Here is a 25,940-nt window from a genome sequence, read left to right on the forward strand (position 1 = left end):
CATTGACTAGAATGACTTAGTGACTACGACCAACTCACACTGTTGCTTAATTTGTCTGGTTTCACCAAGCACCTCAGCCAGGCCCGTAATGGCAAGACTGACCTCCCGATCACCGCCCATTTCAATTCCCCTTCCCACTCCCTGTCCGAAATGCCCGTCCTTGGTCTCCTCCATTGCCACAGTGAATCAGATCACAAATTGGAGGAACAACACTTCATCTTCCGCCTGGGCTGCCTACAGCCCAGAGGACTCAATATTGAGTTCTCCAATTTCAAATAACCTCCATCCCCATCCCTCAACTCTCTTTCCAGCCCCTTTCCCCTCCCTTCTATTTCTCTGATTGACCCTTCATTCCAGCAGCCAACCGAATTCATTCCTCCCGAAGACCAACCAGGTTGTATCCAGCACCTGTGTTCACCTATCACCACCTCACCACTTAACCCTCTACCCCCCACTTTTAAGTCTTCCCCTCTTTTACCTGCAATACCCCTTACCCCACCCCCAGTTCTGAAGAAGATTTACACCTGTAATGTCGAAGTCTCCTCCTCTTGATGCTGCTTGGCCTGCTGTGCTCTTCCAGCCTCCTACCTGTCTAATTTGTTTGAGTGCATCTCTCTCAAATCCCTGGCTATAAGTCAGGTCCTGTTTACTAGATCTGTTTCCAGTCCATTCCCAACAGTCTGTGGTTTTTATTCCTTTTGACTTTTCTGTGACAACTGATAAAACTGAATGGCAGCCATTGCCATTTCAGAGTCAACTCACATTGCTGTTCATCAGGTGTAGGTCAGACCAGGTCAGGACAGCAGATTCCTTTTTCCTGACAGGAGAAGCAGATGGGTTATTTACAATGATAACTTTGAATTCCAGATTTTTTTTTTAACAATTGAATGTAAAATCCCCAAAATATTATGGTGTAACTTGAACCCATTTTCCAGGAGTGTTAACTGAGCCTCTAGATGGCTAGCAAGTCCCAGAGCAGCACAACCTACCTTGGTACACCTGAGTGCAGGTGCGGAGAGGACTGGAGCAGAGCGGGACAGTTGTTAGCCTGAGGCCTATCGCTGGTGGTCAGAGCATGTGCTGAGCTGCTGCTATTGGAAATTCTTTACTGGACTGTGATGTCAAACCTTTAACTATGCTTTAACTATCTTATTTAGAACTTATCTTTTAGGCACTGTAAGTAATGCTACTACTTTTCCTTTATTCCCCTTTTGCATCCAAGATTGGTCCCTAAGTACTTGTACCCAAGATGGCACCATTAAAGACAGCCATTGTAAAAACATCTCACTGTGCTCCTGTACTTCTGTACTGGAGTACACATGACAATAAAGAATATTCTTCTTCTAGCCCAGTGACATTACCCCATGCCATGGTCTCCTGATACAAATAGAGGGGGAGAAAATCTCCTGAACCATGATTATTAGGAACAGCTATTGCAATGTTTGAAATAATCATCCAAGATTAGAGATCTTGTAGTTTTCATGTACACTATTTGTACAAACATTCTTCTGAAAATGTTTTGTAAAATGATCCTTTCTAGTTTTCGTGAGATTTTGCACTGCACTTTTTCATTTCTGAAGAAAATAATTTGAATTGCAAGATGCCAAAATTTGAAGTCTACTCAGAATTTTCATTTCAGCTTTCATGCATAAATAACACATATATTTCTCTGATAATTTGTGCAGCTGATAGCATGAATTTTATATTCCAGCAGTTCATAAATGATCTCCAGTTTTTTTTTCTGTTTTAATAAAATAGAAAATTAAAATTGATGATGTTTCCCTGGTAATCCAAAAGGGAACAGCTGGTAACTTGGCATCATGCTGTCATTGAAATATATTTTAAACTGGAATGCCCCTGCAGTTCATAGCAACTATCGTAAGATACTGTAACATCTGGTGTTGAAGCAATACATTTGGAAATGCATTTATGATCTGTATCTTGATTGGAAAAGCAACTTGTTTTGTAAAAAAAAACGCATTTTGTTCAAATGTCTACAGTAAAGTAGAAGTATATCAAACGTATAAAAGTTTGTGCTATATCACAGACTTTTGCAGTGCTGCATCAAGTTTGATACATCATGATACAGCTTGTATAACCTTTGTCCAGATGTCTCCATACAACAACGTTTTGTACCTATCATGTAATGCTGTGACTTTCCAAGTGCTAAAAGGAAAATCTCTGGTCATGGAACTTCATCAGTTCAGCTTTCAGCTGATTGCTGATGGGTTTGCTAATCTGGACTACTGCTGTTGTTAAAGGGTTGATTCATCTGCAACCCTTTCTAGGTGCAATTATATATGAATATGTAGCCGTGTTCATGACTTTATCATGTCAATCTTAAATTTCATGCTAGTTAGATCTTGTAAAATTAGCTTTTGGGCATCCTTAAGCAATCAATGACAATTCTTCCAAAGTTCCATGCACCACCAAAAGGAAAGATTGATTAAGAAAAACAACTTTAAAATATCTAAAAGAGAGCAGATTGTTACAAAAATAATTTAAAATAAAGAGGTTAGAAATAAAAGATAAAAGAGATCCTGGGTAAAAATGTTTAAGTTCTTTATTTTTATTTAAAATTGTAAGTTTCATTGATTGAGTTTAATGTAATAGTTAAATTTGCCTCTGCCATATGAATAATCACTGTGATTGCAAGTGGATTTTTTCAGTTGCTTTAATCATAGAGTAAAAAACTTATGAAGCCAATTAGTCTTGAGAGACTAGGGCTTACTTAGTCTGATAGCAGCTGAAGTGTACTTTGCAGAGACAGAGGGGAATCTCTTTGCATGAAAAATGTTAACAGAGGCTGTAATCTAGAAGTTCTGCCCCTAAACGCAGCTTCTGCCTTTTTCATTTGGGGTGAAGAAAAGGGGAGCAGATTGTAAATTAGACATCTTTAATTCCAAAAGGCACATGTCCATGTAAATCAACAGCTTCTTTCATTAATGATTTTGGTGAGGTATGTGTCTGTATCATAAATTGCGCAGAATAGGCTTGGTTAGAACAAGGAGACAGTGAGGTCTGCGGATGCTGGAGATCAGAGTTGAGAGTGTGTTGCTGGAAAAGCACAGCAGGTCAGGCAGCATCCGGGGAGCAGGAGAATCGACGTTTTGGGCTGGAGCCTTTCAGCAGGAACAACCTGATCAGGAAGAACTTGGTTAGAACAACCGTCAACTTTGTGTAAACCCATTTGGATAGACAGAGTGCCTTTATGGAGTGGTAAGGTGTCCCTTTAGATATGGTCCCATGGCACCTTGGGGAGATGCCAGATGCCCTTTGTGAGAGGTCAGGTACGCTTTGAAATTGTTAAAATTAGACTTACTTGTTCATAAAAAGTGTATAAATACACTAGGTCTGTCAAAGAACTCTCAAAATGTTAATGATACCTAAACTCGGAACTTGCAATGTTCATTGAAACTGTCAAATCTGTCAGGTGATCTACTAAGCTGGGCTTTATTTCTTTTGTACGTGTGTAAAGCTTATAAAGAAAAAAAACAATGTATTCTATTTTACACTCCCAACATAAGCCTGAAAATTATCATTAAAGGATTTGTGCTGCATGACTAGTTTCGTAACCTAACATTATCACAGTGGGACGCCAGTTAATTGAAAAGAACAAAGAACAGGAACAGTCCCTTCATCCCAACAAGATGCATTGAGACATGATGTCTTTCTAAATGAAAAGTCTTGTGCCTCTAGGCGGTTCATCTCTCTCTGTTCCCTGCCTATTCATGTATCTGTCTAGGTGCCTTTTAAATGTTGCTATTGTATCTGCTTCTACAACCTCCAAAGGTTTGATTGACAGCTCCAAGTAGTTACAGAGTAAAAATGTTTGTTTCTGTAAGAGAGTAAGTATTTAAATGGCATGTTTGATTTCCTAAGGCATGGAATGAGTATTTAAGTGAAACATTTATTTTCTCAAGAGCTTAGTTGAAGGAATTTCAATTTTTTTTAATCAAAGTTTATTTTATAATGGGAACATCAACAATAGTCATACACTTTATGTTAGCATGGTTCTTGAGAGATCAGAAGGCTTTGGATTTTACTGTCTTGGATATACTCAATGATGGAGCATTCACAACCTGCTGCAATGCTCCAACTGAGCAGAAGGCAAGTTCATGGAACAACGCTTCATTTTCCACTTAGCCACTTTACAGCCTTAATATCGAGAATTGAATTCAATAATGTCAGAAACTAACCATTTTTTGTCTGCATTCATTTTCCCTAATCTGTCCCCTTTTTAACTCACAGCCATGTTTATGCCTCATTTACTTGCTGTTAACAGCAAGGACTAACTCTCTCCCTTTCGCATCATAATTTACGTGCTTTTTGCAGCCTTTTATTCTTTCTCCGCTACTCACAACTTCTTTGTCTGTTTCATTTGGCAGCAGTGCCATTTGCCCTCTTGCCCTTCCTCTGCCTCAATCAAACGTATGAAAGAAACCAATTTCCAACACCTTTTTGAAGGTGAATCATAGCTGACTTGAAATGTTAACTCTGTTTCTCTCTCTCTACGGGTCAAACCAGAACTATTGAGTTTCTCCAGCATTTTCTGTTATTGGCTCATATTTTCAGCTTCTGTAGCATTTTACTTTTATTTGAGCATTGGCAACCATCGGGAGCAGATAATTTCAAGGATTGAGAAAAAAAAATCCTGAAGTAATTGATCCCTTTCCTGAGACTGCACCCCAATGTTCTTGATTTTCCATACTGGAAATACAACTTCTCAATCTTTTATGTTCCAGTGACCTTACCTCTCATTCTTTTAAATTCCAGAGAGAATCGGATTAATTTACTCTGCCTCTCATCATAAAACAACCTTCTCATCCCAGAAATTGGTCGACATGGATGGGTTGGACTGAAGGGTCTATTTCCATTGCTGTACATCTCTGTGACTTTATGACTCTAATTGAATCAAATGAATCTTCACTGTACTGCGTCCAAAATAATGTCTATACTAGATATTGATATCAAAATTTGGCATTATGTTGCAGATGCAGTTTCACCAAAACCCTATACCACTTTTGCAAATCTTTCTTTTTCTTGTACTCCAACCCCTTTGCAATAAAGGTTAAGATTCCACGTACCTTCCACCTTGTTTGCTATACCTGCATGCTAACTTTGTTTTGCTTGCATGAGTTATATCCAACCCTTTCTGAGCATCACAATTTTTTTAGACATTTGAGTCAGATAGAAAAGTGCCAAGACCAGCAGAAGTTATTGAGTTGTTCTGTATCTGTATCATTTCACTGTCAATACACTCTATAAAATGATTGTGGTGTCTTTCCTGTCTAATATATGGATTATGTCCTTGGAATATCCATTGTCTTCAGCAATAATGCCCCACCAAGTTAATGTAGTGTGGGAAGTGTAGCCCCACCACTTAAAAAGGGATGCAGTCATGCAAATACAAAATGCCTGCTACACGTGATGTCTGATTGTAGCTATGGTGTTACAGCTGAGTATTTTGCAGTTGTGCTTTTATTATGCGGAGAGGGTTTGGGCTAATATAAAGTAAATGTGTATTTATAATGGTAACTTACACAACATCCTCAGGGATTATTAAGTAAGAAGTAAACAGTTCAGTGGTTGCAGTTAAGATAATTTTAGCAATCTGCTATAGTGGTATGTCCGACTTTATGAATCAGAATACTTTTCGTGTTCACTGTTCTGAACATTCTTGGCAGTTACAATAATTGATGTGATTGAAGGAGCAGAATTGTCACTAGATATAGATCAGAATAGTCATACAATAACAAGACAGTATTATGATTGTACTGTAATTAGAGTTTGATTTGTAGACTTGCTCCTTGCCTTCCCTATTATCAGTTGGTACCAGCTAAGTAGCGTTTTCTTTCAGCTTCACGAATACAATATGTATCTTCTGTTGCTCTCGGAAATAAATGGAACACCTATGACCCTGTAGACAATAGCTCTGAAATTGACATTAAAGTATTCCAGAAAGAGGAGCAAAAGTAGATAATTTGGCCCCTCAAGCCTGTTCCCCTGTTCAATAAAGTCATGGCTGCCCTACCTGGGGTCTTAATGGCATTTCCTGCTCTCCTCCTCCCCCACACCACCCCCTTAACCCTTGACTCCTTTGTAGATAAAAATTCTGACTTAGCTTTGGAATGTTTTAAAGGACCAAGCCACCAATGCTGTCTGGAAGAAACTTGATTCATCCTCATTTCAGTCTTAAAATCTGCTTCATTTTGAAATTGTATCCTCACTCTAGATTTCCTCACAAGAGGAAAATCTTCTCAACATCGACCTTGTCAAACCCCTCAGAAAATTTGATGTTTTACGAACATTGCCTCTTGATATTTCCAACCTCCAATGAGCATAAACCCTTTTGTGTTGACAAAAGTAACTTCTTGTTCTAAGTACAGTACCATTTTTTAATTCTTGAAGACAGTATACTGATTTTGTTAATTCACCCCTAGATTGTATCACTGCTGGCTGGGATCCAGGAACTGACTGAGAATACTTTTCATCAGTCTCCACGGTAGAAGATACTAATAGCGTTCCTAAAATATTAAATAATCAAGGGGAGAATAATAAACATAACTATCACTCGAGAAAAAGCACAAGAGATGCTAATGGGGCTAAAGACTGATAAGTCCCCTGTGCCTGGTGGGGTTTAGCCTAGGATTTTACAGGAACTAATCTTCCAAGAAGGCTTAGATTCTGGAAGAGTCTCAGAGGACTGGAAAACTGCTAAGGAAGAAGATGGAAAATTACAGACCGATTAGCCTAACCTCAGTCATGGGTAAGATCCTGGAATCCATTGTGAAGGATGAGATTTCTGAATACTTGGCAGTGTATGGTAAAATAGGGCAAAGTCAGCATGGTTTTATCAAGGGAGTTCATTCCTGACAAATCTGCTAGAAGTCTTTGAGGAAGTAATGAGCAAGTTAGACCAAGGAGTGCAAATGGATATTATCTACCTGGACTTCAAGAAGGCCTTTGACAAGGTGCCACACAGGAGTCTGCTGAGTGAGATAAAGGTCCATAGTGTCAGAGGCACGGTGCTAGCATGGTAAGGAGTTTGGCTGTCTGGCAGAAAGCAGAGAATGGGGATAAAAGGGTCTTTCTCAGGGTGGTAGCCAGTGACAAGTGGTGTTCCACAAGGGTCAGTATTGGCACCACAGCTTTTCAATTTTTATACATTAATGATCTAGATGAAAGAACTGAGGGCATTCTGGCTAAGTTTGCAGATGGTACAAAGATAAGTAGAGGGACGGATAGCATTGAGGAGGTGGAGAGGCTGCAGCAGGATTTGGACAGGTTAGTAGAGTGGACAGAGAAGAGGCAGATGGAGTACAACATGGGGAAGTGTGAAGTCATGTAGAGGCATGGACTATTTTCTAAATGGGGAGGAAATTCATATGTCTGAAGTGCGAAGAGACTTGGGAGTTCTAGTACAGGATTCTCTCAAGGTAAACTTGTAGGTTGAGTCAGTAGTTAGGAAGGCAAATGCAATGATGGTATTTATTTTGAGAGGACTTAAATGTAAAAGCAGGGGTGTACCTCAGAGGCTCTATAAGGCTTTGGTCAGACCACATTTGGAGTATTGTGCACAGTTTTGGGTCCCATATCTCAGGAAGGATGTACTGCCCTGGAGTGTGTTCAGAAGAGGTTCACACAAGTGGTCCTGGGAATGAAAAACTTAACATGAGGAACATTTGAGGACTCTGAGTCTACACTCAATGGAGTTTAGAAGGATGAGGGAGGATCTAATTGAAACATGCAGGATGCTGAATGGCTTGGACAGAGTAGATGTTGGGAAGATATTTCCATTCATAGGAGAGACTATGACCCAAGGGAACAGTCTTAGAGTAAAGGGAAAACCTTTTAGAACGGAGATAAGGAGAAACGTCTTCAGTCAAAGAGTGATGAATCTATGGAATTCACTACCACAGAAGGCTGTGGAGGACAGGTCATTGAGGAGAAAGTGAGGTCTGCAGATGCTGGAGATCAAAGTTGAAACTTTATTGCTGGATGGCAATCTGTAACTAATGGAATAGCACAGGGATCAGTGCTGGGTCGACAAGCATTTACGATATATACCAATGCTTTGGAAGACTTAAGTGAATGCGTTATTGCCAAGTTTGCAGCTGGCACAAAAATACTTGGGAAGGCAGATAGTGAAGATGACACAAGGAGTATACAAAGTGATATAGACAGGTTTGGTAAGTGTGCAAAGGCTTGGCAGCTGGAATATAATGTGGGAAAATGTGAGGTTATGCACTTTGACAGGAAGAATAGAGGAGTTGGATATTATTTAATGGAGAAAAACTGCAGAAAGCTGCAGCATTGAAGGATTTGGGGTCCTTGTGTATAAATCAGAAAAAGGTAGCGTACACATTCAGCAGGTTATAGGGAAGGAAAATGGAACTTTGACCTTAATTTCGAAAGGAATGGAGTATAACAATTGGCAAGAATTGCTAAAATGATGCAAGATACTGTGTAGGCCACAGCTGAACAGTTTTGTTCCCCTTGTCTGTCATATGCACTGACATAAGAGGAAGTCCAGAGTTGGTTCAGTCGGTTGATCGTGAGTATGAAGGAATTTCTGTTGAGGAGAGGCCAAATAGGATTGGCTTGTATTCATTGGAATTCAAAAGAATGAGAGGAGACTTTATTGAAACATAGAAATTTCTTAGGGGCCTTGACAAATGAGTTGCAGAGATTGTTTCCCAGGTGGGAGAATCTAGGACCAGATGATATAGTCTCAGAGTAAGGGGTCACCTGTTTAAAACAGATATAATGAGGATATTTCCCTTCCAGAGAGTCATGATTCTGTGGAACTCATTGCCATCAAGGGCTGGGTCATTAAGTATGTTCCAGGTTGAGAGAGACAATTTTTAATCTGTAAGGGAATTAAAGGTTCTGAGGATAATGCAGGTAAATGGAGTTGAGAATTATGGGATGAGCCATGATTGAATTGAATGGCTGAGTAGACTCAGTGGGTTGATTGGCCTACCTTCCTCTCTTATGTCCTCTGGTCTTATGGACCCCCATCTGAAAACCAGTCCATGAATGCTGAAATACACTAATTGTTTGGAGGTTGACGATGCTAATGTTTATATAAGACATATGTCTTGTCTTTTGAACTTTAAAATACGTCTTACAGGAAGACAGGTTTTGTGTGGGCAGAACAACCTTCCACAGCCAGTAGTACTTTATATGTCACCCAAAAAAACCCACTGTTTACTTATGCAGCAATTCCAGGCAGTGATTGATGCGGTGTTGCTCACTGTGAGGGGATGGGGATATTTTTAGCATGTTTGTTCACAACGCAAGCTGACTGAAATTGAAAATCAATGACATTGTTGCAAATCAAGTGATTGGAGGGACAGTCCTTAATGTTCTTTGGATCAGTGCCACCTTCAACTTTTCAGTCGTTAACACTTTTGGGAAATATTCGATTGAAAATTTGGTATCTTTATGTGAGATATTACAGCAACTTGGACAAATTTCAGACAACTAAGATCTTAAAACTCTACCAAATAGTGAGGGAGTACAGTATTTCTTTCAGAGGAATTTGTGATTGTGTACAGAATGAGGATCATGGTCAATTCAAAATCATCAAAGATCAAAGGGAATGGATCGTTGATGTGAAGCCTGTTTACCACAAATAAGGGTGATCATGCAGTAGTTTTATTTAACCAAATAAATGTATTCATCATTTCTGATTCATCACTTCTCTGCCTCTGCTGTAAATCTAAATACACTGCTGAATAATGCAATTAGATTACTTCTGAGGAAGCCGGGTTTCAGAATATGAAAACAGAAAGTTGCTGTGTTCTAATTGACATTATTTGATGGAATTGAGAAGGATGAGGGGGCATCTGATTGAAACTTACAGAATACTGAGAGGCCTGGGTAGAATGGATGCGGAGAAGATGTTTTCACAAGTAGGAGAGACTAGAACTCCGAGTGAAGGACCGATGGTTTAGGACTGAGATGAGAAGTAGTTTTCTCAGCAAGAGGGTGGTGAATCTGTGGAACTCATTGCCACAGAGGACTGTGGAGGCCAAGTCGTTGAATGCTTTTAAGACAGAGATAGATAGGTTCATGATTAGTAAGGGCATCAAGGGTTAGAGGGAGAAGGAAGGAGAATTGGGGTTGAGAAACATATCAGCCATGATCAAATGGCAGAGCAGACTCACTGGCCTCATTCCGCTCCTATACCTTATGGTATTATGGTACCTTGAACACAAAGCCCTTCAAGTAACTTGTCATAATTGTCTCCCTGATCCTATCTCTCTTAACTCATTCAAATGTTGGCCATTTTTATGGAAATTTTAACCTGTCAAATTGTTCCTGCTATTTTGAGAAATTGAAATAGTATTCCATTGCCATAGCTTTCTTATATTTGACAAACTGGTTGATCAGTTACCCTATAGTACTGGAACTTTCTGGATAGCATGTTTCAATTAAAACAGCACTTCTCTCCAGGGAGAATTATTCTTAAGTCCTTTTGATAAACTAATACATGTGTTTTATTACAGGTTCCTTCATCTCAGGAAGAAACCTGGAATAAAACACTTGTATTTATTGAAGCTAGCATTGCAACATGATCTTAAAAGATCAACAAGCAAATAATTATGTGATAACTACAACAGTGTTGATCACCAGCACATGAGTGTCCCAATCCCATGTTATAACTCACATAACACATCGATCCGTTTCTTTTTTTTTGACCACCTACCTGTAACAAGAATTTTTTAATTACATATATTTAACACCTTTAATGAAGTAAAATTTCCACAGAGCTTCACAGGGATATTTTAAAACAAAATTTGACACAGAAATTGCAAGGAGATGTTAGGACATATGGCAGATAGATTTTAAGGAGTATATTATAGAAGGTAAGGAGAGATTGGTTGCACCAAGGTTTTGCAAGGGTATTTCAGCTATTAGGACCGAGGCAGTTGAACTTGTTCCCACCAGTGATGGAGAGATTAAAATGAGGGATGGTCAAGCAACCAGAATTGAGGAATACCAATATCACAGAGGTGTGACACTGGAAGGCATTTCAGAGATAGGGAGAGGTTTGATCATGGTTTTAAAAGCAAAGATGAGAATTTTTAAACAACTTGGAGCAAATGTGGATCATTGAGCACAGGAGTGTTGGGTGGTAAGGACTTTGTACATGTTACAAAATGGACATAGAAGTCACAGTCAAAATTTGGGTGACTTCAAGTTCACAGAGGGTAAACTAGGGTGTACGGCCAGAAGTGCATTGGAATATCTGAGTTTAGAGGCGAGAAAAGTGCAAAGGTGAGGGTTTCAGTAAGTGATGAACTGAGACAAGTGAAAATTTAGACAATGTGATAGAGATGGAGATAGGCTCCCTTAGTGATTTTATGTTGTGTGCTTGAAAGACCATCCCAGGATCAGATAAGGTTGCAAGCAGTCTGGTTCAGCATCAAGCAGTTGCCCAGGCGAGGAATAAGGGTTATTGCATAGGAAACAGAGTTTATGGTGGGAACTGAAGACAATGGCTTTGAAAACAAAGGTCACCAAAGTTAAATGTGGGGGATCAGGAAGAGAAGCCATTGCTGATGACTCTTTGGCTACAACTGCCTCGATATGAATTATTTCAGGCATGAGCAGTTTCACCGAGCTGATTGATGTTGATGACACTTTGAAGGAAGATATTGTAGTCAACCCTGTCCAAGGCAATTAGCAGATCAGAAAGGATGAGAGTGGATAGCTAACCTTTGCTGCAGTCAGAGAAGATGTCTTGTGTGACTTTGGTGAGCTGTGTTCATATTTTGGTACAGGGTATTATCCAGACTTGAGGAATTCTAACATGGAGTTCCAGGAAAGCTGACACAGTTTGGGAAATGACAGTGTGTGCTCAGTATTTCACAAGGAACCTAGATATGGGCTGGTGATTTACAGGCCAAGTGGCCTGAGGATAGGTGTTTTGATTACTGATTTAAAAGAGAGCAGTTGAGGAGCACAAATGGCTAGCAATCTCAATCAACATGAAATCAGAACGTCTGCTTCCTGGTCAGTCTTTTAGTGGGAATCAGGTCTCAGAAGCAGAGATGAGCCTCAGGGTCAAGTTGAGTTCAGGCGGGTCATGAGGGGTGATGGGAGAGAAACTAAAGAAAGGCGTAAATTGCCTCATGGAAGGATGGGGAGAAATAAGGAAGTGTCTTGAGGCAAAATTTGACTATGTGGATGAGGGAAAATATGGCATGAGGCAGAGATAACTGGTCACATAGTTTTGATGTCAGCAATGTGTTCTTAAAGGCTCACTGGATCTTTGCTTTAGTCATGTATCCAAAATCTCAGGATCAAAATAAGTTATTGAATACTTAGGTTCGAAATGCTTTTGTTGAGATTGAGAGTTGATAACAATCCAGAGAAGGAAACAGGCCTCATGATATCTGACTGAACTGGGTAACCAACTGTGTTTCCTTTTGCCTAATCAGATTAAATATTTGTGAAATCGCACCAAAAGAAGTGAGGGGGCAGTATACGTTCAAACAGATAAGTTTAATGCCAAATCAAGTTCACAATGAGAAATAAAGATTGGATTAAGAATGAGAGAGAAGTAATCAGAAAAGAAAAATATAAAAAATTTCATTTTTAAATCTTTAACACTAATCAAAACCTGAAGGAATGAGACCCCATACTTGTCTTTTTTTTCATTATTAGAGAGGTTGCTTAACAGCAATGAATAACATTACATAATTCAGAGGCTAAGATAGCTTTCTATGGCGAGTTTAGGTCATACCTACTGTGCAAGTGCAAGAAATTAATATCATTCAGAGCATTTCAATGGTGAAGCAGACAATGCGGAAAGCAGACACTAAGAGCAAATCAAATGCATACCTTTATAATTTTCTACTCTTTAATCATAAGGGACATAAAGTCATGAAAATCATGAAATCAGTAAATCATAAAATTGTGAATTCTCAGTATGTGCTTCCAACATTGTGGCTTTGTGCAGAGAATGGAACTTTAATTTTAAAAAACCCTGCAGACTAAATAGAACTGACCTTCAATTCTGCAAGTGCAAAATATCTCCTCGACAGAAGAATATGTATTTTATTTTTAAATCAGTCCCTAAAAGCATTGCTGGAGAATTGGTCAACATAGGCTTTAATGAGAGCACAAAAAATGCAAGATTGCCTGACTGGAGTTGGTAATCATGTCAAATGAGTGAAATGTATTGCACTTGAAATTAACGTAATTCCAAAAATCCTTGTCCTGATGAACAGAATTGAAAATCAAGTACATTTCATTGTGTTTTTTTTTAAAGAGGCTGAGGAAAAGCAAACCATGTTCAGAAGCAGGTGCAGTGGTTTCAACAACCATTCTGCATGATTACACTATGGTTCAGGTACTTATCATCAACCTGCTGGGTTTTCTGAACAGCAAAAAAAAATACTGCTTCTATAAATTGAAAAACAGAAGTCTTCAAACTGAGGCCCATCTGCCCTCTTTGAATGCAAATGATCTCACAGCAAGTTTTCATTTTCCAAACACGTGCTGGCCAATACTTGATTTTCAACCAGAATTGCTTAAACAGATTATCCACTCCTTGTCACATTTCTGTTTGTGTTTCCCTTGCTGGGTAGAAATTAACTTGTGTTTCCTGCATGACATCATTTAAATGGTCATTGGATAGGCATATGGACGAGAATGGAATAGTGTAGGTTAAATGGGCTTCAGATTGGTTCCACAGGTTAGTGCAACACCGAGGGCCGAAAGGCCTGTACTGCGCTGTAATGTTCTATGTTCTACAACAGAGACTGCACTTTAAAAGTAATTAATTAACTGTGAAATCTTTTGGACATGTGAGTTTTCGAAGAAGTCACATGTAGGTGGTAAACAAATTATCAAGATATATGGAAAAGAGATGGTGTTACTTATGTAATTTTCTGTGCAGTACTCCGCCTCAATGTTGCTACCCCAATGCATGTACAATCAAAAGAATAGTTGTACAAAGAAGCCTAGGTACTCCATACTTCTAATTGCAGGCAAATTAAGTAATCAGGAAAAGCTCTGGCTTCAGAAATGATTCTGGATTAGGGCTGATGTATTCGGTAATGTGTAGGTAGCTCAGTTGGCTGGATAGCTGGTTTGCAGTACAGACTGATGGCAACAGCATGGGTTTAATTCCCCCAGTGGCTGAGGTTATCATGAAGGACACTCCTCAGCGTTTTTCCCTCACCTGAGGTATGGTGACACTCTGCTTAAACCAGCACCATCGTCTCTCATTGATGAGAGAGCAGCCTGATATCCTCTCAGACTATGGCAAATTTACCTTTACCTTAGGATGCTAGTTGGGGTGGAGAAATAAGATTAGCGCTGTAGGACATAAAAACCTGCATTGACTGAAAGTGGAAGTCATCTGCCAAAATGGATTGGTATCAAAACACAAAGGGATCATTGTAAAAATGTCTCTGGAATCTACAGAAAGACAGTAATGAGACTGCTGGATGAAATCAGGAAGAGGGGGGTGGCCCAACCTGATGGCAATGTCCAATGGAGTGCTGCCTGAAGCAGCGGACAGAGGCATATAGGCAGTGACTAACTCTGACACCCCATGCACAGTGAAAAGTAAAACCTCATCAGTTGGGATATGCTTCAGGACATCGTGAGTTATGAAATATGGTGTATAAATGCAAGTCCTTCCTTTCTGTATTAATTTATGGGGATGCCGAAGCAGATGTGGCAATTATCTTTGATGCAGTTCTAACAGTCTGGTACCTAGTTCCTCAGCACTTCCATGTAGAAAGAGAGAGAGAAAGAGAGAGAGACAACGATAGACATCGTGCCCTTTCAGAGGGGATGAAACAGAAGTTAAAGTAGCTCCTCAACTTTAGGTTTACAAATAGTTATGATAAAGTAACTAAAAGCAGCATAAATATATTGTCATTTTAAGGATTTCACTGTAAGTCAGTTAAATTCTTTCCTGTTTTATTTGTGGTGTCTAACAGTTTGAACATTCTTATTTGAACATGATCAAAGTTAAGCAGTAATCAAGATGGACTCCACCATGCATCATTGCCAATCCATTTGTGTTTGCACAGTAGAATGAGGCAGCATTTCCACCAGAAATGTCATGGTCAAACAGGAAAGGGAAAGTCACTGCGATGAATCGCTATTTCATGTCTGACAGCTGTCCACACAGTTTGAGTCACAAAACCAGTGTCAGCAGCAGCTTTAGGCCCCATTCTCTCCCATGTTGCAGTTGAGTGTACTGTAATGCACAGCTCCTGAAACTTCAGCTAAACTCTTTGGATGCACTGGAATCTTTATGCCAGCATATAGATTTCTAGAATTGCCAGTACCTTACTGGCTGGGTAGTGAGAATACAATACTAAAAAATCCATTCAACCAATAATCAGGTGCCAAACATCTCTGGACATGTCACAGATATCAACAATTCCACCCTTAACTGTGAAAGGATTACCAATTACTTTACAGTACATGATTAAAATGCATTTCATTTTACTTGTGAGCTCCTTTCAACACTGAATTAATTGATTACTAAGCATTCATAAATGTGAGTTAATTTAGATAATGAAAGCATTCACATGTCTGGGATGTGTTTGTAATTTAAACGCATGCAAAGTGTAGATGACAATTAACTGGCTCAAGCATATGCAAAGAGAAACAGAAATCAGTAATTCACTACTGACCAGATGATGCTGAATTTCTGAATATTACTAAGTGGGAATCTTAACAACCTACACACAACTTACAAAACATCTAATTTCAATTTTGTTGCCTTGACATTGTAATTGCACTGCTAGGATATTGAAAACAAGTGAATACTAAATAAAACTAATGATGTCGAGAGCTGGTTTGTAGGTAATGCCACCAAATTTCTATTAGCGTTCCATTCCTCTGGGGTCATCCTGAAAGAAATGTACAAATGTACCTGCAATACCATTGAAACTATAAACTGACATTCAAACAGTATCAAAACGACCTCTTTCAGAAACCACATATGAGCTGTCTGTAATTAGATACATATGACTTTACGAGCTGCTGCTAAAATGCAAATTTCTGGAAATCAGCCAAACCATAATCCTGACCATTATATTGTTGTGACATGGTCTGCTGCAGTCAGTACTGGCATGCTTACAGGGATGGTAATAGGCTTCCAAAAGCTTAGTTATCCTCAAATGTCAGCCAGTCCAATAATTACTATTCACTTTGCACTGCAGACCCAATTTTAGAAGCGGTTGTATATATTTATAGCAGTAATGGAGTACATTTGCCCTCTTAACACAAAAATTGTCCATTTAATATTGAGAGTAATGTGCAGTATGTTTTGCAGCTTATATAAAGCTACACTTAGTTTGCCAATATGCTCGAGTTATAGAGCTGCTCTTGGGTTGCTCAGTAAAAATCATTTAACTTCAACAACTGATCAGCAACAGATCAGGTCTCTGATAAAATATTGCTTCACAGACTGTAGGATGACAAGCAAAAATGGATATATTAAAGGATATATTTTTGGCCATGACATTTTGTTGCCTCTTCGGAGAAAGATCTTTAATGCAAAGAGATGTGTTATTTGTACTACAGTTGTTTTTTCCAGAAATAAGTTGCAGAATCTGTCATGAGAAATAGTAGAAAACTAGAACATCAATCTGATGGGTTCAGTGGAGAAAAATGGTATTAAAATATTTAGCTTTTCAAAATAGCTTCATGGCAATTGATAAACACAAAGTTAGCGAAACCAATTTTCTGTAAGAACGGTACAGTTTATAACCTCGAATTATTTTCTATACTGTCAGTTCTTCTATCACGCAATGGTTGCATTATAGAAAAATCACGCTTTAAAAACAGTGCTTAAAGTGTTGGCGATACAAATGCCTTACAGCCTACACAGTTTAAAAGTTTGCACTGTGGAAACAGTATCCCCAGTTCGTCAATCACATTGCAGCGAATTTGCATCGACAAAATACATGTTATAACAGAACCCCCTACATTCCTTCAATGTGTTAATGGCATTACAAAAGCTCAATGTGAGAAACAGCAGAACAGGAGGAGTAAAGGTTTCAGATAACATATAGCTTTGTTGAATTTACAGTAGTTCAAAAGTAAAGAGGATGGATATCTAAAACAAAAACAAATAGCTGGGGAAACTCAGCAGGTCTGCTTGCATCTGTGCAGAGAAAGCAGAAAGCAGTGTCAATGTTTCAGGACCAGTGACCCTTCTTCAGAAATGAACCCTAACCCTTATCACTATTGCTTTCTCTCCACAGGTGCTGATAGACCTGCTGAGTTTCTCCAGCTATTTCTGTTCTTGATTCAGATTTCCAGAATGCATGTTCTTTGTTTTTATTAGGAGGGATAGCTAATTGTGCAAGAGTTGGAGATCAGAACTTCCAATGTATGACAGAAGCCAAGATATGCAGTTTTCTCAAAAGATAAGAGGACAGCTGGCAACTTATTTTAATTGAAATGAAAATTGACATTATGTCATTTCTATTTAGATTAATATTTTAAAAGATAGTGCATAAGTATGGGAATAATTTAGATACTTTTTCAAATTATGTAGTCGACTATATTTTGGTTAACAAAGAAGTATACTGAAATAATTTTACTCAGAGGTTCTGATGAAATTCAAAAATGTTCAGAATAGAACTTGAGGATCGCTAAAAAAGAAAGACATGTTGCTGAAGCTTTTTGTCTTATATCCATCAGCACTCATGCAAGAATGCCAAATTTCACAAGGAACAACAATCTATTCTGCATTAAATAAGGGTACGGATTGGTGGTAAGGCCCCAACCAATCAGAGCTGACTTGCCCATGTCGAATGGACCAGGGAACTATTGTCCCTCAATCTTTTGTTTAATTCTAAAAAGATGCAAAATGTGGGCATATTCTTCCTCCTGCAGAGGACAGGTTCTATCGTATGAATATATGTTGTTTCTAGCAAACATAAGAGAATTGCATTGCACACTCGACTCCTGAATGTTAATAAAAAATGCTTGAATAAATATTACTGCCTTTGGAAGCCAGAGATTCAATCTGTAATACTGACAGATTTTTCCCTTGTCAAGCCTAAACCTCAGTCCACCCTGCAACTAATAGGCCCTGCACCACTTGCACACACCAGCTGTCTATCATAGGCAACACCAGCGCCAAGGGACCCAGGTCTAGATGAGTGAGTTTGGGTTGGATCAGGAGAAGTGTAGTGGCATTGGCAAAAGATCAAGAGGATGCTTTTCAGAGACCTGTCATAAGCCTCCCATTCCTGATATTGGCTTCCTGAGTACCAAATAAGGAAGGACTTCCTTATGGGTTGAACCACAATGATTCCCAACTGTCATTTTCGGAGATCGGCACCTGGTCTAGGGTTGTTAGTCCATGCACTGCCTCAATCCCAGCAGTTGCTGCCACTCCTCGAGTCACTCTTGGCCACTGCCTGGCAGAAGCCACAACTTCAGACAAATAACTGAGTTGGTGAACTGCCCCACAACTTGTCAGGCAGCAGACTGGACCCACATCTTTGTGTGAAATACTGGCTAATGTATTATTGTTACAAATGGGTTTTTAATTGGCTAGCAATGAGAAAGTGAGTTATGAAGCAGGATCTTGCTCAGCCATGGTCTCTGCAATGCTAAATCATTTGCAGGGAAGCAGATTGGACAACCATTGCTGGCTTAAGAAGCATATTCCTATTTGAATTCATTTGCATATTGTAAGGGTTAATGTGTGTTTGTTGTATTCATAAACAGAATTCTGCTATTCCAGAGGGGAAAATTCGTAAAAAATAATAACAAGTAACACTTCGAAATGGAGATACTGGTATTGCTCGCTCTCCATGGAGCCATGGCCATGTACAGCATGGAGACAGATCCTTCGGTCCAATTCATCCATGTCGACCACATATCTGAGATAAATCTAATCTCATTTGCCAGCACTTGGCCCATAGCCCTTTAAACCCTTCCTATTCATATACTCATCCAGATGCCTCTTAAATGTTGTAACTGTACAACATTTTGTACCACTGTACCACTTCTTCTGGCAGCTCATTCCATACACACACCACACTCTGTGTGAAAAAGTTGCCTCTTATGTCCCTTTTAAATCTTTATCTTCTCACCCTAACCCTCTAGTTCTGGACTCCCCTACCCCAGAGAAAGGACCTTGTCTATTTACCATATTCATGCCCATCATGATTTTATAAACCTCTATAAGGCCAACCCTCAGCCTCTGACACTTTTTGAAATAAACAAGACAATTTGGACTCAGCAAGTCAGTCACTAGCTTTGCTGGTTTCTGAATTAATTGTTTGAAATCAAGACTTAGATAATGTTCTACTGTTAGTTATCTTCTGGTTATTTCATTCACTACAAACAACAAGATGATGAAAGGAGATCAAATTTTCAATTACATCAATGGTGCTTCAGCGGCACTCTGACTTCTGTGCACACCTTCCTGACTCTACCTTGGATCCCACAGGGTGGCCACTACTTTGCTTGCTTGAATGCATTGTCTGATCTGAGATGTCACCTTTTTTTTCATAAAACCTTAAGTTATCTCAGGACTATGACTTGAAAGAAGTTCTGGAATTTCCATATTAATCACTCAAAACTTGCATCCCCATTCCAAGTGATTAAAGACTTAACAGCAGTCTAAGTTTGTTTAATACATTGCATCAGTTGTATGACACTTTGATCTTTTACTATAAATTCTGTGTTCTGAGATCCTGCCCCACTAGCTGCCTGATGAAGATATAGCACTCTGAAAGTTCTTACTTCCAAACGTAACTGTTGGATTATAGACGAGTGTTATGTGATTTTTAACCCTGTCCACCCCAATCCAACACCAACACCTCCTTATCATGGATATTCTTCTGTCCTGTATGCATTTATTAATTTTCACGTGTTCCTGCAAATGCCTTTTCAACTGAGTCCTTTTAAAATCTATGTTGCAAGTAATGTATTAGTTTTTCTGTCTTTTGTTGATAACCAATAGAATTGGAGGGGAAGAAATCATTCTGTTAACTTTTTCACATTGTTTTTATTTGCTTTTGACTCAATTCAACTTTGACATGGTTTCCACTTCCCACCAATCTTCTCCTGAATAATTTTGTCGTACCATTCAAGACTATAGGCCGAGTGCAGGGAAGTGGGTCCAGTACAGATAATGGTATATTTTTGTTGGTACAGACTCAATAAGCCGAATGTACTGTATGATTCTATCAATCTGTAATGGACCATGATGTAAACTCAAGGCCCAAGTACAGACCAAAATGTACCAGAAACAAACCGGTAATTTATGTATGAACAATTTTGTTTGGTCAACTGCTATAAAAATCAATAGTGCAAAAGTTATGCCAATGCAGTTGAAGTTCAATGTCACAATTTAGGATGTTGTGACTATATTTTTCCACAAAAAGTCTTTGGCGCAATTTTAACGTATGATTTAGCCAGAAACCCACCTGCAGCCAGAAAGTACATGTTGGCTTAGCAATTGGCAGATAAGAGATCATTTAAATATGGAGCATGGCAGTTCTTTTACACGGATGCAAAAGAATGATCACTTTCAGGTGCTGTCCGGTCACTTATAAAGATACCTGGAACCTTGATGTTGTCAATCTGTTTTGCTCTCTGTGAATTACGAGCTTTCAAAAGACCAGGACACAGGCCGGAAGGTTACTCAGGCAGCAGTGGGCTGCCTGAGGATTCGGTTGGAAGGGTATTTTGTGCTCCATTCAGGGAGTGCAGGATTGTTCATTTATCAGTCCGCCAGGCATAAATGAATTCTCTAAAAGTGCTGTGGGTGAAGTGGAAATTCCTGGTGATTAGATCAGTTAATTTTGTCTTTGATAGGATAAAGTAGCTTACAGATTGAATCAAGCAGTGCATCACCTTGCATTAATTCAGTTCACCTTTGGAAAGATTGAAGAATTACATGTGCTTAAGACATACGCATCCAGTCGAGATCACAAAGGGATTTCGTCAATACATAGAAACATCAAATATAGGAGCAGGAGCCGACCATTTGACCCCCAAGTCTAATCTGCCATTGAATATCCACCCTCCCCTCCAAATCTTTTAACTCCTTTTAGCTGCAAGAGCTAAATCTACCTCCTCCTTGAAAACACACAATGGTTTGGCCTCAACCACTTTCTATGGTAATGAATTCCACAGACTCTCCACTCTCTGGCTGAAGACATTTTTCCTCACCTCAGTCCTAAAACAATGGGTTCTAGACTCCCCCACCATCGGGAACATTCTTTCTGCATCTAACCTGTCTAGTCGTGTTCAAATTTTATTGGCTTCTGTGAAATCCCTCTTCATTCTTCTAAACTCCAGTGATATAATCATAACGATGCAATTTGTCCGCATACATCAGTCTTGCCATTCCAGGAATTAATTTGGTAAACTTTTGCTGCACTCCCTCTATGGTGAAAAATCCTTCCACAGGATCCTTCCTCAAGAGACTACACACAGTATTCCAGGTGTGGTCTCACCAATGCCCTGTATAATTGCAGCAAGACAATTGTCCCTGTACTGGAATCTTCTTGCTATGAAGGCCAACATACAAGTCACATTCTTTACTGCCTGCTGCATCTGCATGCTTACTTTCAGTGACTGGTGCATGAGGATATCCAGGTCTCATTAAACATCCCCCCTTTCTCAGTTTATAGTCATTTAAATAATAATCTGCCTTCCTATTTTTTGCTCGCAAAGTGGATAACCTCTCATGTACCCATATTATACTGCATCTGCCGTGCAGTTGCCCACTCGCTCAGCCTATTCGGATCACACTGTAACATTTCTCTATCCCCCTCACAGCTTACCCTTCCACCCAGCTTTGTGTCATCTGAAAATTTTGAGATACTCCATTTTGTTCCCTCATCTAAGTCATTAACATAGATGTGAATAGCTATGGCTCCACTACCAATCCCTGTGCTACCTCACTGGTCACTGTCTGCCATTCAGAAGAATGATTGTTCCTACTGTTGTTTCCTGTCTACTAACGAATTTTCCATCTATCTCAATTCATTACTCCAAAAACCATGTATTTTAACTTTACACATTAATGTCTTCTGGGGGACTTTGTCAAAAGCCTTCAGAAAGTCCAAAAAAACCACATCCACTGGCTCCCCCAATCAACTCTACTGGTTACATCCTTGAGGAATTCCCATACACTTGTCACACACGATATCCCTTTTGTAAACCCATGCCATCTGTGTTTGATTTGCCCACTGTTTTCTAAGTACTCTGCATTAAAATCATTGATAATAGGCTCTAGCATCTTCCTCACTACCGTTGTCAGACGGTGTATAATCCCCTGTTTTCTCTCTACTCCCTTTTTACATAGTGAGGTTCCATTAGCTACCCTGTAATCTGCAGGAACTGTTTCAGAGTCTAAAGGATCTTGAAAGAGGAACACCAATACATCCACTATTTCTAGGGTTACTTTCTTAAGTACTCTGGGATATAGACTATCAGAGCCTAGGGAAATTTCTGCCTTCAATCCCATCAATTTCTCCAACACTTTATCTCTATTAACATAGGTTTGCTTCAGTTGTTTCTTCTCACTAAAGCCTATGTTCCTTCTCATTTCTGGTATGCTATTTGTGTCCTTTTTGAAGACAGGAGTGAAGTTTGAATTTAGTTTGTCAGCCATTTCTTTATTACCCATTATAAATTCACCCAATTCTGCCTGGAAGAAAGGGACCTACATTAGTTTTCAGCAGTCTTTTTCTACTTGCATATCTGTACAAACCTATGCAGTCAGTTCTTATGTTCCCCACAAGTTTACTCTCATTTCTATTTTCTCCTTCTTAATCAATCCCTTCTAAACTGTTCATAATCCTCAAGTCTTTTGTTTTTTTCTTCTTGCCAGTTTTTTGCCCCCATTTTACATCTAATACTATCTCTAACTTCCCTGTAAGCTGTGGTTTGACCGCTGTTCTCTTTGCACATTTGTGCCAGGCAGGGATAAACCAGTCTTGTAGTTGACCCATTCGCTCTTTGAATGTTTGCCGTTGCCTATCCACCGTCAATCCTTTCAGTAACATTTCCCAATCCATCATAGCCAACTCATACCTCATGCCATTGTAGTTTCCCTTCTTAAGATTCCAGAGCTTAGTCTCCTAGTCAACTACCTCACTCTCCACCTTGATGAAGAATTGTGTCAAGTTGTGGTCTCTCATCCCCCAAGGAATCTCTCACAGCTGCGTTACCAATTATTCCTTTCTCATTGCATTATACCGAGCCTAAGATCGCCTGTTCTCTCATTGTATCCTCAAATAAATTGGTCCAGAGCACCATCCTGTATGCACTGTCGGAATCCCTCCTCTCTGGTACTGTGATGAATTTGATTCGCCCAATCGATACGCAGATTAAAGTTAATTCCAAATATTCCTTACTGCATGGACCTCTGATTTCCTGTTTAATTCTATTCCCAACATCCCCACTTTGGTGGTCTAATACCACACCCACTAATGTTTTTGGCGCCTTGGTATTTCTCAGTTCTACCCACACAGATTCTACATCGTCTAAGCGAACATTGTTTCTCCATATTGTATTCATATCCCTTTAACCAGTAATGCAACTCCACCGCCTTGTCTTTTTCTGTCCGTCTGATCTGCCATCATAACAGTTAGTTTCAAATTCTGGAAGGCGAAAATCAACAGCTGTTGTGAGCTAGCAGTTCAAAGGTCATCAAGAGCATCCCCACATGAGCTGAGGAGGGCACAAGTCTGAATTTCTCATGGGCCATAGCAGCCCTGAGTTATATTGCTGTGCCTCTGACCAACAGTAAATGCAAGCTTTCCAAAGAAAACTCGCAGTATCCCTCATCTTGGAATCGCGTTCAACAATTCTTATTACTTGTGACTGGATTAAGTATGCAGCATACAAAAGCAGGGTTTTGTGTTCTTCATGCCTACAGGTATCAGAATACGTGGCCAATTGTGTGTAGAATACCTGTGGTGTTTATTAGACTGACCTCACATAAAGAGCCTGATGTAGCTTTGTGGTTAGGCCGTGTGGCCTTTTTTTCCACCATTGCAGACACATTCAGTAGAAGTACAACTCAAAATGTTTTTTTTTCATTTCCTTGTTGGTTTCGAGAAGTAATTCTATGAGAGAAGCATAGCCTGTTAAATGTAGAATACCATTGTTCCTTAAATTAGAACAATCTTGGTTTATATTTCTAGAATATTCCTGAATGGTGGTGGTCTGTATCAATTAGCAAACTGTGTGCCTACTTCTATTCTACAACACAAGAAACGCATATCTGTGACGAGGTAAAACTCCAATACAGGCAACAGCTTTGTGAAATCCGGTGGAACATAAACTGTAAGATCCTCAATTTATATTTTCATACATGGTCTTCTTTTACTTTGATTCCAGACGTTCCAGCAGTCCTTGGGGCAGAAATCCAAAAAAAGAAACAAAGGTACATCGGATTGATTTTATGAATTTCCTTCTGCCTGTTGCTTTCTATTTGAAGTGAAATTTCAGTTAAATGTTCTACGAAATGGTTTAAGCAGTGTTGAAATCTATTTGATTCAGATTATATGTTTATATAAATTGTAATTTTAATCCTATTGTACCAAACTTTGAAGTTTGACAAAATGTAACTTCACAATCTGTGGTAAGCCTCTTGAAGTCTGTCTTGGCCATACTGAAGGTTTCCATTGTGAGACAGCCTAGAAATTGTGGTTATTTCAATGGTTTCTGTTTATTTAATGCGTGCAATAGATAGAAGTGCTGAGAGTATTGCAAAAGGAAACTCTGTTAATATTATATTTATTTAATGGTCGAACATGAATGAATGCATGTGCTGGTGAAAAGGGTTTGCATCTACAGTATGAAATTAAAATTGCTGGCATTTTAATGTGCTGCAGAAGTTGCTTGTTAAAATTTTCAAATTATGTGCAGACAGATATGGGCCGGGATTTTTAAATGGGTCTGGAAGAGTCCGGAGGGCAGATCGGGGTCAGACTGGCCGCCCACAAGGTAGGGGCTGATAGATGATTAAGATTGACCATTGGTAATTGTGAGGCCTGTGAAGCAACCCCCCTACTTCCCTTGCTAACTGGAATCTCCAGTTGGCAACATGCGCAGTCCAGGCAGACATGGTGGGCTCAGGGCAGGGAGGCCCAATGAAATCTCAGAGTGGCCACCCAGCCTGTTCTCAAAATGGTATGGCTGCAGCTCCCAGCCTTACCCATTGAAGGGATTGGCCCCTCCAGGATCAGGACCAAGCAGCCACGGCCTTGTCCCTGCGTCCCCCCTCGCTCCCAGTTCTCATCTAACCAGTGAGGATTTCTGATTTCTGAGGGCTGGAGGGTGTTCCATTAACACTCCAGTGATTGGGAGCCTGCTCCCTGCCATTAATTGGCCTGGCGTTTTAAACAAAACCTGTCGAGCACGTTTGGAACACGCCAAGTGAGATCAGGAGCCAGAGCAGAGGTCATAGTCATGCTCCTGCCCCAGATTTGGGAACTCCCAGCCATCAAGCTGAATTGTACCCTCGGGAATTGGGGCAGGCTGGAGTGGAGGAACGTGGGTATTCCCCATTTGGCTGGCCTACCCCACAGCCAATGCCGTTGATTGAGGAAAGACCCACTGCCCTATCGAGGAGACTGTCAAGCGTCGCCAGTCAGTCAAGCGACCAGCAGCCACCTGGTCGCAGCAGCGCCACTGGGAGCCAGAGGTTACTGCCAGTTCTGCAGCCAGCATCAAAAGCAAAGCAAGCTGAGGTGGAGCCAATAGATTTCAAAGTAAGGTGTCCATCAGAGCAGGCTGGCAAGCCAGGGCAAAAGGTTAGCGAGGTACAGGATGGATGGGGAACGGGCAAGTACAGTTTCCCCGAGGGATTGGCAAAAGGAGCCCATGAAGAAGGTCCAGCCATCAGTCTGCCAACTTTTACTGGGTGGCATGGTATCTCAGCATGGATCATTCCTGCCACA

The 25,940-nt window shown here is 39.8% G+C and overlaps 1 protein-coding gene across 2 annotated transcripts in view; it reads left to right on the top strand.

The window, feature by feature from the left end:
- cnksr2a (connector enhancer of kinase suppressor of Ras 2a) overlaps positions 1–25,940 on the top strand; it is a 489,515-nt gene that overhangs the window by 361,710 nt on the left and 101,865 nt on the right. For both annotated transcript variants that reach the window (XM_043700616.1, XM_043700617.1), the window contains 2 exons: positions 24,376–24,421; positions 24,907–24,984. In XM_043700616.1, the coding sequence (XP_043556551.1) occupies positions 24,376–24,421; positions 24,907–24,984 (124 nt within the window). The remainder of the gene's footprint in view (positions 1–24,375; positions 24,422–24,906; positions 24,985–25,940) is intronic.

The sequence above is a fragment of the Chiloscyllium plagiosum genome, chromosome 12 (genome assembly GCF_004010195.1).
Source record: "Chiloscyllium plagiosum isolate BGI_BamShark_2017 chromosome 12, ASM401019v2, whole genome shotgun sequence".
Taxonomy (NCBI): domain Eukaryota; kingdom Metazoa; phylum Chordata; class Chondrichthyes; order Orectolobiformes; family Hemiscylliidae; genus Chiloscyllium; species Chiloscyllium plagiosum.